Source organism: Elephas maximus, chromosome 3 (genome assembly GCF_024166365.1).
Source record: "Elephas maximus indicus isolate mEleMax1 chromosome 3, mEleMax1 primary haplotype, whole genome shotgun sequence".
Lineage (NCBI taxonomy): Eukaryota > Metazoa > Chordata > Mammalia > Proboscidea > Elephantidae > Elephas > Elephas maximus.
The window spans coordinates 45,435,461-45,453,207 of NC_064821.1; the positions used below are offsets into that span (position 1 = coordinate 45,435,461).

The window sequence follows — 17,747 nt, forward strand, 5'->3', positions numbered from 1 at the left end:
GGCCCGCCCCCTCTCCGCGCCGCCGCTCCCGCCGCAGCCGCCGCTCTGCGCTCCCGCCGCTCGGCTCGGCTCAGGAGCTGGGCTCCGCGGGCTGGCGGGCGGCTGGGGGCGGGGGGCGGAGCAAGGCGCATGCCCTACCGCTGCCGCTGCCCCGCCCCTCGGCGCCCAGCCCCGCCCACCGTCCGGCCGGTGTCCGTGAGTCTGTCCCTCCCGCGTCCGCGGAGGCGCTGCCCTGACTCTGCGACCCGGCGCCCCTTCCCCGCCGCGGCCCCCAGGCTGCCTCGGGTTGATCCAGGCCCTGAGCTCTGGGGGCTGGAGGGCCAGTGGGGCGTTGGTTAGGAACGACAATCAGAACCTGGGGGTGGGGGCTCAGGGAGGCCTTCCCGGAGGAAGCCATACCCAGGTGAGCCGTGAGGCGCGAAGTGGAGAGAGGACACGGAGGGCCTGAGGTCTTCTAGGAACTGGGAGTGGTCAGAGTCAGGGGCGGGGCAGAGAGAGGAGATGTCCTCGAAGGATTTAAACTTCGCCTGGGTCGGGAGTTGGGGGCGTCTGGAGTCCGGCAGGGAATCTAGTGCAAGGACCGGGGGCTGCTGGGTGGTACCCCTCCCCTGTGGGCTCAGAAGTGTTCTCTCAGAAGCTGGGAAACGCCTGGGTCTGCAGCCACCCCCGAACGTACCCTCACCCTCCATTAGCACTGCTAGCTGCCGCACAGCCACCTATAGATTGACCGTCTCAGTTGGACCCGTCTAAGTGGGGAAAGGCCGTGTCTTCATGGCCGTGGTGATCCCTGGAAGCCACAAGAGGGAGTGGTCTTTGCCGTCTTGGCCTCATGTCCAGATGAAGGGTGGTGTCCCCTCTTTTGAGAAGCCCCTGACCACACTAACCTGGGCACTAGGCCCCTGAAGACCTTCTGGGCTGCCTGGGTGGCATAGTTCTCCCAGTACCCTGGGGAAGCATCCACCAGTGGGTAACCCTGTGTCCAGAGTGGGGCGGGTACCTGACCAGGATGAGAGCCAAACCAACTGCAGCCAAGACAGTGCTTGGTGCCTTCCTGGGCTGGGCAGGGCTGCCCTCATTCCACCAAAGCCCAGCTCCTGTGCCTGGTTAAACAGTCTCCATACCACAGGTCCCTGAGCAGTGGGAGTTAGAAGCGGCTTTAGGGGGCCCAGGGTGGGTGGTAGGGTCAGTCCAAAAAGACAGAAGTAAAGGTGTTTATGTGAAAGGATTCCACAAAATCACATGGGCTGGTGAGCAGGGGGCTGAGCCATGCTGCTGGCCATGTGTGGCTTCTGAGGCGGTGGGGTCCCCTCTGTACATTATGGGCCCTGGGAGCAGGCCAGCTCCTGCCTGGTGGCCCTGGTTATAAGTGGGCCAAGGGCGGTGGGAGCCTCATATGGGGTTACTGGTGACCGAGTGTGGCATTTCTAAGGTAAACCGTGCTTCGCCATGAGTCGCAAGTGATTCAGACACCCCAGGCCATGGCAGGGCTCTGCCCAGCTGGCAGAGGGCAGCCTGCACCAGGCCTGCTGCCCCCAGCTCCCTTCCGCCAGCCGGGTTCACCCTTGCTGTCTCTGCCTTGCCCCTGCCCGGGCTGACTCAGAGGAAGGGGAAGGGATCTTGATGTATTCAACATTGTCTGCCCCTTGGACTGCCCCACATGGCTGCGTCCTGTGCCCCCTGCACTGCTGTGGGGCTGGAGCCCCATATGGGTGGGCAGTGCCTCTGGACCTCCCTGGGCAGTGGACCAAAGCCACATTGATGAGTGGACCAACCCTTCGGTCCGTGCTGGCTCCCCTGAAACCTGCCTCCCAACTCTCAAGATGCCCAGGGCTGAACCAGGATTTTGATGCCAGGTCCACCATCCTATGACTGAGGGGCTAGAGACACCTTGGGGACTGGATCCCTGAGCTGGAGCCTCAAAGTGCAGGCATCCCAGGGGTCAGCATGGCTGGCTAGTGTCAGACCTGGGTTCAGCCGCAGAGCAGGGCTTCTGCTCCCCCTGCAGGGAAGGCCTCCTCCCTGCTCTGGGCCCAGGGGGACCAACCATGACCTTTAAGAGGCTGGGGGGGAGGGAGTGGGTGGAGCTGGGAGGCTGAAGCTGCCTGAAGCCAGCCCTGGGGGGGTGGGCCGAGGGACAGGGTAGGGCCCTGTGGCCTTCAGTGGCTCATTGGTTCCCTCCCCCTGCTCCCTGGCAGAAACATCCATGTCAGCCGGGACTGGGCCCCGAGGCAGATTCCAAAGGCTCTTGGCGGGCTGTTTCTGCACATCTGGAGCCATGCATTCCGACTCCCCAGGGGCCCGAGGGAGCCCTGTGTGAGGCTGCAGCTGTGGGCGAGCCAGACTCTTCTGCAGGTGGTGGGACAGATGTGTGGGCTGCCGACCAGCCTGAGTCTGGAACATTCTCCCAGCAGCCACCTCCCGGTATGCCTGGTGAAGGGGACTTTCTCAGGGAGGGGGTGGGCCCTGGCCCCTGCAGTGGCCTTGGCAGTTTATCTGTCCAAGACTGCTGGACCAGATGCACAAAGACATGTGGTGAAACAGACACCCACGCCCTCACACCACACACATGCACACACACGTGTGCACACTGACCCAGATGCACGCACAAACACCTTCACACCATATATGCACATACACACGCAGTTACAGATGCACACACATGCACACAGTGAGATGCAGATACCCTTACACTACATATTCAGTGACACACATGTACACAAATGCTGACAGATATCACTGTACACATGTGGACACATACATGCATGCACATGACCCAGATGCACACCCTCATACCACACAATGCACATATGCACACACGTATGCATGTAGTGACACAGATGAACACACAAACACCAACACAGCCACCCCGCACCACACACATGTACACAAACACGCAGTGATACACATGCACACACTGACCCTCAGACCCCTACCCCCAGGCCATCCCAATAACCCCCCTGCCTGAGAACGGGCTAGGTGGGACAGCAGCAGTGGGAGCAGTTCCCATCTCAGGTACAGGGGCCCTGGAAGTAGGCCACCTGGGAGGCCCCATTCAGCAGGACCCTGGCCTCTGGCTCTGCTGGCCCCAAGAGGGCTGGGGTCTCCAGGCTTTTAGTGGGCCGGGGGCTCAGCCTCTCATACAGTCTGGCTACCCCCATTTACCAGTAGGCTATGCAAGGCTGGGAGACTGGTATCTGCAAAGCCAGGCAGCTGGGAAGTCGGGGGTGGGACTCCCCTGGCAGGTGGCCCCAGCATCCACAACCTTCCCCAGGGCTTGGGCTGCCTTTGATGTCCAGGTGGCAGGGGGTCTGCGGGGCCAAGAGGTGGGACACAGGGCCCAGGGGGATGGCATTCTCTCTAGTCAGCATGGTCATCAGCCAGACATAGGTCTGGGCTGCTGTGCCCCCGGTTCTGAGGTACAAGCGGGTACTGGCTCTGAAGGGATGCAGGGAGGGGGTATGGGGCCCATGGAGCGGAGGGCTGAGACCACTGCAGAGAGAGGCAGAGCAGGGGTAGCTGTGGTCTGTCCTCAGTCTGGCACCACGCGGAGCCCCAGCCCCCATATCCTGGGCCCAGTGCGAGAGCAGCCCCCAGAGACCAAGGACCACATGGGATTTGTGGGCCCAGCCAAACAGCAGCTTTATTAATGGTGCTGGATTCCTCATATACTTGACAGTGACAGAAGTATCCCCAGGGTCCCATGGAAGGCCCTGGGTGCGGGGACAACACTGTGTAGCATTTACACTGGAATAATATAAATAAGCTTTGGTGTATGTTTTTAGGACAGAGTAGAGGTTAATACTGCGTTACAAATACTTCACACAACACCAGCTCTCAATGTTAATTGGGTTTGTGGCTGAAGGGCAAATCCTAAGGGGTTCAGTGCTCTGGGTCCCCACCAGGCAGGCGTCTAGGGCTGGGGCTCCACCTGGCCCTGCCGCTTGGCCTTCATCTGCAGGTATCGCCCTTTGCCTTCCTCAAAGCGCTTCTTCTCGTCCTCTGTCTCCGGCTGCAACAACACACAGAAACAGTCTGGTTAGAGGCAAGAGGGGTGTCCCTTGACTGTGGAGTCTGGGACCTGTGCCCGCCTTGGAGAGTCAGTGACCCTGCCCGGGGCACTCAACTGCCCGCCCCCCCCCCCACCTGGACAAACCATTCCAGGAGGGCTCAGAGGTCCCCCACCCCTTGGGACTGCCCGACCTTTCCGACAGGCCCGCTTTTGAGGGGCTCAGAGAGCAGAGAGTGACTGAGTTCCGGGAGGGAACACTGAGAAGGGAAGCCTGAAAGGGATTGGCATGGTGGCGAGGAAGCGGTAAACGACTGAGTTGGCTGTGCCTTCATCACCTGTCTTGGCAGGTGGAATTCCACGCCCAGTGTCTCTTTGGTAGTGAGCTTCAGTTGAAAAACAAACTTGATGAAGTGCGCGTAGGGGGGAAGCGTAAAGCTGGAGCTGGGGAAGAGAGCAGCAGTGATCTGCACGGGGCACCCGGAGAGAAACGGGGGCCGAGGGAGTGCCTGGTGGCTCAGCATGATGGTGCCTCCTCCATGGGCAGGGGGTAGCACTGGACCATCATCACCCCCTTTGCTGCTTCCTTCTTCTGAGCAAAGGAAACCCTGGTGGCATAGAGGTTAAGTGCTACGGCTGCTAACCAAAGGGTTGCAGTTCAAATCTGCCAGGCGCTCCTTGGAAACCCTATGGGGCAGTTCTACTCTGTCCTATAGGGTCGCTATGAGTCGGAATCAACTCGATGGCACTGGGTTTGGTTTTTTTTGGGGGGGGGTTTCTTCTGAGCAATTTAAGATTTAACAAGTCCCCATACTCAGGGCTAGAATCAAGCTGACCAGCCCAGGTTTCACAATTTGTGCTCAACTGCTAACCTAAAGGCCGGCAGTTTGAACCCATCCGGCGGTACTGTGGAAAAATAAAAATGCCTAGGAGTCTGCTTCCATTGAGACTGCAGCCAGGAAAACCCTGTGGAGCACAGAGTCGACTCAATGGCAGCTAACAACAGCAGTCCTGATTTATGCCTGTTGACCTGGTGGGATAATGAACAGTGCCTTCTTTTGCCCTCAAGAGTGGCCTGGTTTGGATGCTGAGTCACATGGCCCCAGCAGATGCCATGGTGGCAGCATTAAGTGGTCACTTCCTGGTGCCAGCTCTGTCCCATTGCAGAGTTCTCTCTGGCCTCACCTGGCCCGGCACTCAGGTATGATGGGCTGTGTCAACCCTCCAGGATGATGATACTTAGTGGGTGTCTAAAAGCCACGGAAATGAGGCAGGTGACCTTCATCCACAATGACACCAAGCTCTGCAGCTATTTTTGGGCCAAAGTGTTTTCCAGACAAGTGGTATATTGGCCGAAGAGGGAACAATCAGCCGGGAAGTAATGTCAGGTTAGACCAAATATTCCCTTTCCCCCAGCCTCCTCTGAAATTGTGCGCTAAATGTCACCAGGTGTAAACTGTCAAGCCTCGCCAGCTTGGAGCCAGTGGAACTTTCGGGTATTTAAAGAAATAGGCTTGGGCTCTTTACAGCTGGTCTGGTTCCTGTTTGAAGAGTTTCTGGTGCACGCAGGCAAAATGGTGGCTTTTCTGAGGCATTTTATTGAAGAATTCCCTCCTGCTGCTCCAGTTTCATCTCTGGCTGACCATTTTAATAAAATTTCTGAGACTAAATGGCATTTGACTTGAAATAACCAACAGAAAATGAAATGTCTGTCTCCCTTTAGCTGGCAGTTCTAAGGGGGAAAGACCCTTGAACTTCCTGGGGGCTGATGGGCTGCCAGTGGTGCCCCAGGAATACATTTGCCACATCCAGGGCCTCCTGCTGGGCATGGTTGCATGTCCACGGGCACGTTAACCACTTGGAGTCTTCAGGAGCACAGTTGGGGTCGGTGGATATGGGGCCAGGGGCTGAGACCCATCATTTCCATCAAGTGCCCAGCTGTGGCGATGCTGCCGGTCCGTGGACCACACTTTTAGTAGAGGTTCCTACCCCTTTTTCACCCATCCCTGCACAAATGGGGACATCGGGAGTGGCCAAGAATGCCAGGCCAGCAGGCTAGGACAGCAAGGCTTCCTCCCCTCCTCTCTGGAGCTTGATGGGGTGTGGTGGGAGAAACCTCTGGCTCTCATTCCTAATGCAGCAGCCAAACGCCACGTCTCAGCCAGAGGAGCAGCTGTGGCTGGTCCTTGGGGGAGGAGGACCCTATAGGTCCGTCTGGGGCACAGCAAGCCCTGTGGGACGTAGGTGGGGTCTCAGGGCTGGGAAGCCGGGAGCCAGGGCCTGGTGCGGGGCTTTGCTGTTTTTGGAGCAGCAGTGGCAGCCACACAGGGTTGGGAATAGAGCCGGAGAAGGGGAAGGGGTGGGTGGGCTGGACTGTGCACTAAGGATCCACCAGCTCTAAAAGCGGGGCCCCTTGGCTTGGGTTCTGGAGCTGGCCTTCCCTCCAGCTGGTAGCATATCTGCCTCCCAGGGAAAAAGGAGGGATAGAAGGCAAGAGGCTTGGAAAGGAAAAGACCTCAAATGCAAGAGCTGGAGCCTGGCCTGGGGAAGGCGGGCGGTCTGGGAGGAGCCGACCACCACACCCTCAGCTGGCCCATGAAGGTCAGCACTGTTGAACATGAGCAGGAGACTTTCTGTCTCTTCCTCCCTTGTTCCTGGGAGCATGCAGACAAGGGGTGCTGGTGAGGAACTTGGGTCTCCAGTTAAGGGCTCTTGGGGCTAAAGGGAGAGGTAGTAAGTGACTCTATGAAGCCAATGCCTCACGCTTCAGAGCTGCCATCAGGGTGCCCTGGCATGGCTCACCTAAGGCCTGGCTCTGGAGAGAGGCTGTTCACTGGGGCCGTGGGCCAGCAGCTCAGGCCAGGGGCCTCCATTTGTAGAGGGGGCAGAGGATGCTGGGGAGCGGCCCACCCTCTGTGTCTGTCTGTCTGCAGACTCCTCTGGACTGCCTACACTGCGCACCTATTACTGCTCCTTTCCAAGGCCCCAGCAGGATGAGGCTGGACACCACTTGTCCGTGGGTCTGGCTCCCAACTGAAGAGTCTTCAAATGTTCCTTGTAGACAGCAGACAGGAGCAGGGTCTCTGCAGCTCCCCTGGCCTCTGTTTCCCCAGTGGTAGAACCCAATGAGGCTCCCTGGCCACCTGCATTTTAAGGGTCTGTGGCCAAACAGATTTGGGAAACTGCACGCCAAATGCCCTCCTCAGAATCAACTAGGCTTGTGGGGACATGTTCTAAGAACATGGAAGTATATAATCTGTATGACTGGGTTGAATCTAGCCTTTCCCAAAGTGGCCTGGCCAGAGACCCCTTTCCCTAAGGAACATCCATACCCCCACTGGGGTTTGCTGAGTGAGAATAGCTTCCTGTGTCTCCTGCTATCAGCTTTCTGCGTGCGCCCTCAAAGCTGCCCAGCAGCCCCAGGGATACCGGACAGAACACTGGCCATTCTCGGGAAGCTTGTCTACATTTTGGCTGGCTTTCAGAATGGGCTGGTTCCCACATAGGCCACTGAGCATGGCCAGGGCCCAGCCGGCCCACCGCAGGGCCCTGCCATTACACACGCCCATCAAGAAGCAGCCTCCTTGTTCTGCCCAAAGTCAACCTGGCTACCCTTCCAGGGCCTGGTGTGAATCCTGGCTCTGCCTGGACTAGTCATATGCTCAAGCACAACTCACATGCCTCTTCTGTAAACTGGGCCAATATCCACCTTGTGGGGTTGTTGTGAAGACCACATCCCTCCCAACTGCCCCTGTCAACATTAGTCATTAAAAAAAAAACACAAAAGGCAAAAGAAGCCAGTCACTCACAATACACGTGCAATTGCCTCCATGAACAACGGCGTCCTTTGCCATGAGACCAGAACCGGATGGTGCCCAGCTACTATTGCTAAACATTTAGATCAAGGATTCTACAGAATAATTATGATCAGAAGGGGAGAAAATGAGAAATAGAATTTCAAATTCTCATGGAATCCAGACTCTGTGGAGCCATCAAGGCTAGATGATCCCTGAAACTGTTACCCTGAGAAAAGCTTTAAATCTTGAGCTGAAACCATCCCCTGAAGTCACCTTTGAACCAAATATTAGTTCAGCCTGGTCAGAAAAGAATGTCTGCATTAAGCATTATACTCTTTTAAAGAACCATTTATATGTGATCAAATTGGCAACAGCAGCTCGAACGGATAAATGAGAAGCTTAGGGGCACTGAGTTGGTGTTAATGATGGGGAAATAGTTTTGAAAAGATTGTCAAGAAAGGTGGCATAACTTGAAGACTGACCAATGTCACTGAATTATGCACACAGAAATTGTTGAAGTGGTGTATGTTTTGTATATTTTCATCTAAAAGAAAAAGCCAGTCTCAAAGGGCCACATATTATAGGATTCTGTTGGTATAAAATGTCCCAGAAAGGCAAATCCATAGCATCTAAGTGGCCCAGCTTCTTCCACATTTATGCAGAAAACTCCCAGATTTCCTGTGAGCAAAGATGCTGATGCAAAAGGCATAGTGGACATGGGCTGGCTGCCCCCAGGCCCCCGACTTCACTGATGCAGGTAGTGGGCAGTGCTGGGACACATGTCTAGGGCACCCAGGAGCGATTTTAACCCCCTTGGGTGTACTCAGAGCTATTTCAGGACAGTACTGGTGGTGTTCAGGTCCAGTCTACAGGCATGCACTGGGGATAGGCTACTTGCACGCAACCCATCCCTGCCCATAGGGAGGGCCACACCCAGAGCTGAGAGCTGCAGTGACCTCCTCTCCACCATGTCCCCTGACAGTGGATCTCGTGGGTGCTGATGACAACAGGCCTCTGCGTTTCTAAAAACCTGATGCACGGGTTAAACCGGGCCTCTGTCAACACCTGGATGTGGGACTTGAGAAGAACAAAGACATGCCCTGAGCTTTCGGTGCTGGCTTAGGTTGCAATGCCAAAGCTTATGACCGTGTGACCAGCAGCCAGATTATCCCAGATTGTCAACGGGAGCAAGATGTCAACACTCCCACCACATTTAGGGAGGTCCGACGTTGGGGCTGTCACCCCTGTACTTTCCCCAAGCACATGGGGGAATCCTCAGCATTTGGGGTAAGGGGTGGGGAGAGAAGAGGGACAATCATAGGGGAGCACTAGTGTCTAGAAAAAGGGGCAGTGGTGGTTCAGTGGTAGAGTTCTCACCTTCCATGTGGGACATGCCAGTTCAATTCCCGGTCAAAGCACCTCACGCACAGACACCACCCATCTGTCAGTGAAGGCTTGAGTGCTGCTGTGATGTTTCAGCAGAGCTTCCAGACTAAGACAAACTAGGAACAAAGGCCTGGGTATCTGCTTCTGGAAATCAGCCAGTGAAAACCCTATGGATCACAACGGTCCGATCCACAAGTGATCATGGGGACGGCGCAAGACTGTGCAGTGTACTGTTCTATTGTACATGGGTCCCCACGAGTCGGGTGCCAACTTGATAGCAGCTAACAATGGCAACAACAGCATCTGAAAGCTGGTGTAGAACCATGTGCTCCATTTGAGTTGGGCCCTTATGGGGTCAGGAAAAGGGCAAGCGAGGTGCAGAGGGTATAAGTGCAGGGTGGGCACCCAGGGCACGGCCTCCTCACCTGTTGCATCCCAGGCACCTTGCTGCCTGCCCGTCCCCACCCTGTCCCCTGCCCTTCCACTTTAGCAGAGCCTCCTGAACCCCTGTGACCCCAGTCAGCCCTCAAGCCCCTGGCCACCACCAGATGGCCTCACACGGCCACAGCTGCTCCCTTCAGGCCATTCGGTTTTCCAGACTTGGTGTTCATGGCTCCAGGTCCTTTTCTCACTAGCTTGGTCAGTACATGGCCTGAGGAGGCACAGGCTGGCGTACAGGTCATTCACGCTCACACTGCTAGCACAGCATAGTAATCCTCGGTTCGGGCGTGGGGAGAAGCTGGGACCCAGCACTGGGCCTCAAGGCTGCCTCATGTATCTCCTCCGATGCTTCACGTTCTGCAGCTAATGCACCCGCCGGGTTCTGCCCTAAGACAAAGCCAGGAATGGCTGATGGAGGGCGTAGAGGCAGCCAGCGGGAGATGCGCCAAAACATTGGTGAGAGCGGTGAAGGAGCCCCTGGGGCCTTGTCTCTCTTCTGTCTTTGTGATGGTAGCAGTGTGGAATGTTCCGGGCTTGGAGCTGTATTTTGGCCACTTGAGTCTCCACTGCACTGCCTCGAGCACCCACCCCCGTGCGCTGCTATATTGGTGCTGCTGGGCCTTCCTCACCTGGTTGCCCTGGGGGTCCGGCTAGCAGAAGTTTAGGAGAAAGACAGTGGAGGGCAGGGGTCCCAGGCAGCTGAGGTCCTGCACTCACCCTCTCAGGGAAACTAACAGATGCCACAGGTCTGAGTGTCCATCGCCATGTGGAGAAGTCCCTGCCTCAGGGGTGGTGGGCGTCCGGCTTCCCAGCCCCTGAGCCCCATCAGCAGCTCCCCGTTGAGTGACTAAGAGGGGCCACTTCCTGCTGCGTGTGGAGCGAATGGAATGAGACAGCTGGCTCCCAGGCACGCTGCCCCCTCCCACGACCCAGCTGCCGCCTCCTCCAGCCCGACTCCCTCCATCCACAAAGTAAATAAATACAGAGGTTGTTGGCTGTTGCTGTTTTTAATGGAGGGCTGGGGGTGGAGGGGAAGGAAAAGCTCCTCTGAGGGAAACCAGAGGCTTTCAAGTGTGGAAGCTGCTGGCCGCGAGAAGGGCTCGGGCCGCAGGGCTCCCTGCACCCCATGCTCATCAAGAGAGGGCGGGGGGGACTGCGAGGGGGCTGGCGGTAGCGTGGTGCAGGGCACCGCATGTACAGATGGCCCAAGGGGCCCTGATGGTGGCAGGGACAGTGCAAGGGAAGTGAGGAACACAGACGATGGAGTGCCATGACCCTGACTGTGCGCCCCGGGCGCCCACTCACCTTCCCAGGGCCGGGTTCTCTCGTCTGTAAAGCGGGGACTCGAGGAAGAGATGCAGCAAAGCGCTTTCTGTGGTGCCTGGCGCTCTGGGTGCACGATCCTGTTGTGGTCGCAAACTCCCTCAGTGACAGGTGCACTCCTGGGTGCTGACATCTGCTCTGAGGTCATCCTAAGGCCCACACCCTCCCCACGAGCTCTTTCCACAGGGTACATGTGAGAGGAGGGTCCCAGGGTAGCTCCTCTCCTTTACTCTGGAAGCTGACAACTGGCAGGGTGCCGAGCCCCTTGCTCCATCTGCAGCCGTGTTGGATGCCTGGGCCTCCACTCACATCCCCCCAGTCCTCCCCTGCTGGTTCCTCTTCCTGCCAGCAGTGTCTTCTGGGCTCTCTTCCCGTGGAGGGGCAGCCTGTGGCTTTCAGAGCCTGGCACTGCAAACCAAATGTTTTCCACTCTGCATTTTCTGTGCTTTGAGCTTGGCACGGAAGGCAGTGACTAAGTTTCCCTCTCGGGGAAATCAATAGCTTGTCCTTTTTGTAATTACTGAAGGTCTATTGCAAAGAGGGTTCCAGGGGTGAGAGAACAACTTCCTGTGCGTCTGAGGGCATTGACAGGCTCAAGCAGGAGCTGCATGGCACCCTCTCCTGTGCTCACAGTGGGAAGCAGGAGGGGGTTCAAGACAATGATGGGGGTAGTCAGAGCTTCTTCCATGACCAGGCCACCTGGCAGGGCCTGGTGGTGGCTGTGTCCATGGATAAGGGGCCTCTCTGCTAGGTGAAGGCAGGCTCCAGCATCCAGGACACACTGTGTCCCCAGAGCCGAGGTCCAGCTGAGGAGCTGACCTGGTAGGGCTGGGCCAGGCACTGGTGAGGCCTGTTCCGAGGAGGCAGAGCCAGGCTGAGTGGTGGCAGCGCCTCCCCACCCCCCACTCCCTTAGGCTGCAGGCCCAGATTAATTAACTCTGCTGCTATGCTGACAGACGCAGGAGTGAACCTTGGCAGCCTCCACAGGGAAGCAGCCGGAAACCTTAAATGATGAGATTGTTGTCGAGGCATAAACACCCTCGTCAGGAACTGTCCCCAAACGTAGATGCACCAGTTTGATCCAGAATAACTGCCCCCGTGTATGGCCACGAAATCCCCCTACATAAAGGACAAAGGGAAGATGCTGCAAGAGGTGGGTGGGGAGGCCAGGTGCTCTCAGGGAAAAGCAGCAGAGGGTGAAGGTCCCCTTCAGAAAAGAGAACCAGGACTCAGTCCCACTGCTGGACCTCTGATAGCGTCCCACAGAGGCATGACGCCCATATAGCTCCCCGAGCCGAACATTTACAACGAAGGCTGAAGCTGCTGTCTGCCAAGGCCCGGCAGGGGCCACAAACCATGTGTGTGTTCGCACTCCAGCCTGGTGGCAACGGGGACTCTGACCCTCACATGCTCATTTTGCCCCCAAGAGTCCTTCCAGCCTCTGTTCTGGCCTGGGACACAGCAGGGGCCCAGCAGGCATATGTCCAATGCACGAACAAACAACAAGTGATCGAACAAATTAAGATCAAAACGAGAAAGCCTTAATTCCACATTGGGGTGGTCTTTACGTTAAAGATTCAGAACTGGTGGTTATGCTCAATGAGCCCACATTCAAGCATCATCTGTCCCCAATTGCCTCCAGAGGGCTCAGCCTGCCCAGGGCTCACAGGGCTCTGCAAAGGTGGCAAAGGCAGGATCGAGGGCATCTAGCACACCCGGACTCGGACAAGCCCCCACAAGAGGCCAGTGTACCTCCTTTCCTGCTAGGAGTGCAGCACATTATGCTCTGGCCCTGTGTGTGTGCATGTGCCTGCAGGTGGGGGAGCCCTTTTGCACCCTCCTACCACTGTGGGGTGCCAGGGTCTGTTTCTTTACTGCCTCTTTCAGCACAGTGTTTGGAGGTGTCCCTGACCTCAGAGGGCCTTTGTTGGGTGCCCCAGGCCAATGCGTGGAGAGACTCCAAGCCACCAAAAGCAGCCTCGGTTCCTATGTGCCCAGGACAGCCTCTACTCCACCCCAGGAAAAACCACGCACGAGCTGGTCCTGCCTGAAAACCCTCTGGGCCTAGCCAACTTTTCCCAGCCTCTCTCCCATGACCCCCTAACGCACCTTCTGAGGCAGCACCAGCCCTACTCTCCTTCCGCCTATCTGGAACACCCCCCTTTCCTGACCACAGCCCTCTCCTTGTGCAGCTGCCTTGCCACCTGGTGAGCAGCACAGTGGGTGCCATCCTCGAGCATCCTCTCTCCGTGGCAAGCACATCTCCTGGGCCGTGAGCAGAGGAGACAGACAGGCCTCAGGACTCCACCCTATACTCTGCTGTGCCCTACAGAGCCGGGCACCAGGCAGATCCTTCTGTAAACCTTCACGGAGGAAAGGAACGTGAGCGGCCTGGCATGCCCTTCCTGTGCTGGCTTGACCGAGGAGGCTTCCAAAGCGCTGTCTACCAGTGAGAGTAAACAGTGGTCTTTGTCTGTCACCTGCATTGGCCTGGCCCCTCGCAAAGGGTAAGCAGATTCCAGACGAGCAGGGCAGCCTCCAGAAGAAATTCTGTGGTTAGGCCCAGCAGCTTCCCCATGAGAGCTTGCCCCCCTGTACTTTTTCATGTAATGTAGAAATCAAAAGAGCAATAAGTCACCTTGACTTGAAATCTACAGCAACGAAGCAGTAAGAACCTGATATTCTATGCACAGAACTTACTAGCATCTTAACACAAAAAAGCACACCATTGGTGAAATAGGCCCTCTCTTTTGAAAGCTGGCTATGGAACAGGCTGATTGGGTGGTCTCCAAAGCACTGAGACTGTTCAAGCAAAGAGGAGGCAGGTACGTGGCTGTCTGGGGCATTGTGAGTGCTCTGGGGCTGCCGTGATAAAAACCCACAAACCGGGTTATTTTAGTTATCTAATGCCCCTGTAACAGAAATACCACAAATCGTGGCTTTGACAAACAGAAATTTATGTTCTCACAGTTTAGGAGGCTAGAAGTTCGAATTCAGGGTGCCAGCTCTAGGGGAAGGCTTATTTTCTCTGCTGGCTCTGGAGGAAGGTCCTTGTCTCTTCAAGCTTCTGTTCCTGGCTGATTTTCAGGTGGCTTGGCATCTCTTTCCCCATCTCTGCTTCTTGCTTCCTTGTTTAATCTCTTTTATATCTCAAAAGAGATTGATTTAAGACATACCCTACACTAATCCTGTCTCATTAACATAACAAAGACAGCCCATTCCCAAATGGGATTATAACCACAGGCATAGAAATTAGGATTGACAATGCATATTTTTGGGGGTCTTAATTCGATCCACAACACGGGCAGCTAAAACAACAGAAATGTATTCTCTTACAGTTCTGGAGGCCGGAAGTCCAAAATCAATGTGTCAACAGGGCCACACTATCTCCAAAGGCTCTAGGACCCTTCCTTGTTTCTCCAAGCTTCTGGTGGCCCCAGGCATTCCTTGGCTTGCGGCAGCATCACTCTAGTCTCTACCTCCGTCTCCACGTGGGTTTCACATGGCTTTCTCCCCTGTGTCTGTGTTTTTTCCTCTTCTGTCTCTTTTAAGGACATTGCTCATTAGATTTAGGAGTCCCTGGTGGTACAAATGGTTAATGTGTTCAGCCGCTAACCAAAAGGTTGGTGGTTTGAGTTCACCCAGATGCACCTCAGAAGGCCGGCCACGCAATCTACTTCCAAAAAATCAGCCACTGAAAACCCTACGGAGCACAGTTCTACTCTGATACACATGGGGTCACCAGAAGTCGGAACTGACTTGGCAGCAACTGGTCATTGGATTTAGGGCCCATCCTAATCCAGGATGACATCATCTCAGATCCTTACCTTAATTACATCTGCAATGACCTTTATTCTAAATACGGTCACATTCTGAGGTTCCTGGTGGACATATCTTTCTTAAGGGCCATTGTTGGAATAAGAGTCTGAGCTCAAGGCAGAGCAAGAGAGGGCCTGGGCTGGTGGGAAGGGCTGCATCCTCTCATCTGTGCCCACCTCATGGTACTCATGGTACTCACGCCCTAGTTTCAGGTCATATGGGACTCACGGCCATAAGAAGTCCCTGAAGATGAATCAATCCAGTGATAAGAGCAGCTTCAGGGCTCTAACATTTCCCCTCTGAAGACAGACGCCTTGCCAGACACATCCAAAATGAAGGAAAGAGCATGACACTGATCAAGAAGCTTCATGAATATTCCAGTCTGTGACTCACTCCCGTGGGCTGGCAGCAAGGTGGGGGCAGGGATCAACTTCCTTCGCTGAGGGCCAATCCCTTCCAGGAACAAACGCATGGCTCCTGCTGCACTCCAGTGACATCTGCATTTCTTAAATTAGTCCACAATTAAAAAATTATTCCAGAAATTAAACCTTGGCTAAACAAACAGAGGGAGCAAATACCAAGTAACTGTAAAGCCATTGGTTTTGGCAGCATACCGTCCTAGGAGGTGACCATGTGGACTGATGGAGAAGCCAGAGTGTGCCCTCCCAGCGATGGCTTTGCTAGCTTGGGAAGTTCTTTAAGATTTGGGCGTGGCCCCCTCATTCCCCAGAAGCCTGCGGCCTTCAAGTCGTCCAGAACACCTGTGGGGGTCTCTCCTAGCCGTGTCACCATCTCTGGAGCCCACGAGGCCCCAGCCCATGACAAGGGCCCTGTGTGGGGACCTCTCTGTCCCAGACCCTGGGGACTGTGTGTTTCTTCAGCCACTCTCTCAGGGTCCCCATCCTGGCCTGGCTGTGGTCAGGAGTGGCGCTGGCATTTCTGCTGCCACTGCCTCTTTTTGAGGAACAGGAGGAGGCCAGGCCTCCATGCTGTGTGCCTGGGAGTCGGTTCCGGGTCTGGGTTCTTGAAAGCCTTGCCCCTTGCTTCCTTTTCAGTGCAAAGAACCAAGAGCCTTCTAGTTAGACCATCACAGGAACAGTGCTGCCTCTCTCCTATATAGATAGCAACTATGCTGTGAACAGCCTCCCTGTGGGCCTGGTGAGGGCTTCATGAACACACATCAAGGACCATATGTGACGTTCTAGGTGGAAGCATGTAACAGTTGACAAAATATAAAAATATAAATTCTATTGATATCCTGGATGTTAGTGAGCTGAAGTGGACTGGTACTGGCTTTTTGAATCAGACAATCCATATGGTCTTCTATGCTGGGAAAAGTAAATTGAAGAGGAACGGTGTTGCATTAGTCATTAACAAGGACATTTTGAGACAAGGGTTGACTGCGGAACAGATCATCAATTGCTTGTGTGCAAGTTCAAGCTGAAGCTAAAGAAAATCAAAGCAAGTCCATGGGAGCCAAAGTACAACTTTGACTATATCCCACCTGAATTTTGAGACCATCTCAAGAATAGATTTGAGGCATTGAAAAACTAATGACCGAAGACCAGAAGAGTTGTGGGAAGACATCAAGGACATCATACATGAAGTGAAAGGTCATTAAAAAGACAGGAAGGAAAGAAAAGACAAAAACGGTTGTCAGAAGAGACTCTGATACTTGCTCCTGAGTGAAGAATAGCTAAAGTGAACAAAAGAAATGATGAATTAAAAGACCTGAACAGAAGATTTCAAAGGGTGGTTCAAGAAGACAAAGTAAAATATTATGATGAAACGTGCAAAGACTTGGAGTTAGAAAACCAAAGGGGAAGAACACACTTGGCATTTCTGAATCTGAAGGAACTGCAGAAAAAATTCAAGCCTCGAGTTGTATTACTGAAGGATTCTGTGAGCAAAAAAAATTGAAGGACGTAGGAAGCATCAAAAGAAGATGGAAGGAATACACAGAGTCACTGCAACAAAAAGAATCGAGTGACACTCACCCATTTCCATAGGTAGCATATGATCAAAAACCGATGGTACTGAAGGAAGAAGTTCAAGCTTCAGGGATGGGATTGTGAAAAACAGCCTCCAGGAATCGAAGGAATACCAAGTAAGACGTTTCAACAAACAGATGCAATGCTGCAAGCACTTACGTATCTGTATCAGGAAATTTGGAAGACAGCTACCTGGTCAACTGACTGGTTGCCCATTCCAAAGAAAAGCAATCAAATGGAATGGGGAAATTATTGAACAATATCATTAATATCACATGTTAGCAAAATTTTGCTAAAGATAATCCCAAAATGACTGCAGCTGTATAATGATAGGGTCCTGCTAGAAGTTCAAGCTGGATTCAGAAGAGAATGTGGACTGAGGGATATCATTGCTGATGTCGTGTGGATCTTGGCTGAATGCAGAGAACATCAGAAAGATGTTTACCTGTGTTTTACTGACTATGTGAAGGCATTCAACTGTGTGAATCATGACAAATTATGGATAACATTACAAAGAATAAGAATGAGAATTCTAGAATATTTAATTGTGTTCATGTGCAATCTGTATCTAGATCAAGAGGCCCTTGTTTGAAAAGAACAAGGGGATACCGTGTGGTTCAGAATAGGAAAAACTGTGGCAGGGCTGCATCCTTTCACCTTACTTATTCAATCTGTAGGCTGAACAAATAATCTGAGAAGCTGGACTATATGAAGAATGTGGCATCAGGACTAGAAGAAGACTCAAAAATGTAGACAACTTGAAGCACTTACTGATGAAGGTCAGAGACTACAGCCTTCAGTACGGATTACACCTGAACATGAATAAAACAGAAACCCTCACAACTGGACCAGCAAACAGCATCATTATAATGAAGAAGAAATTGGAAACGTCAAGGATTTCATTCTACTTATATCGACAATCAACATCCATGGAAGCAGTAGTCAAGAAATCAAATGATGTATTGCTTTGGGCAAATCTGCTAC

At 54.1% G+C, this 17,747-nt stretch overlaps 1 protein-coding gene across 2 annotated transcripts in view; it reads right to left on the minus strand.

The window, feature by feature from the left end:
• Window positions 1-3,621: 3,621 nt before the first annotated feature.
• The window catches only part of ACOT7 (acyl-CoA thioesterase 7), a 133,651-nt gene continuing 119,525 nt past the window's right edge, over window positions 3,622-17,747 (minus strand). For both annotated transcript variants that reach the window (XM_049877752.1, XM_049877753.1), the window contains exon 9: window positions 3,622-4,009. In XM_049877752.1, the coding sequence (XP_049733709.1) occupies window positions 3,911-4,009 (99 nt within the window). In that variant the 3' untranslated portion in view covers window positions 3,622-3,910. The remainder of the gene's footprint in view (window positions 4,010-17,747) is intronic.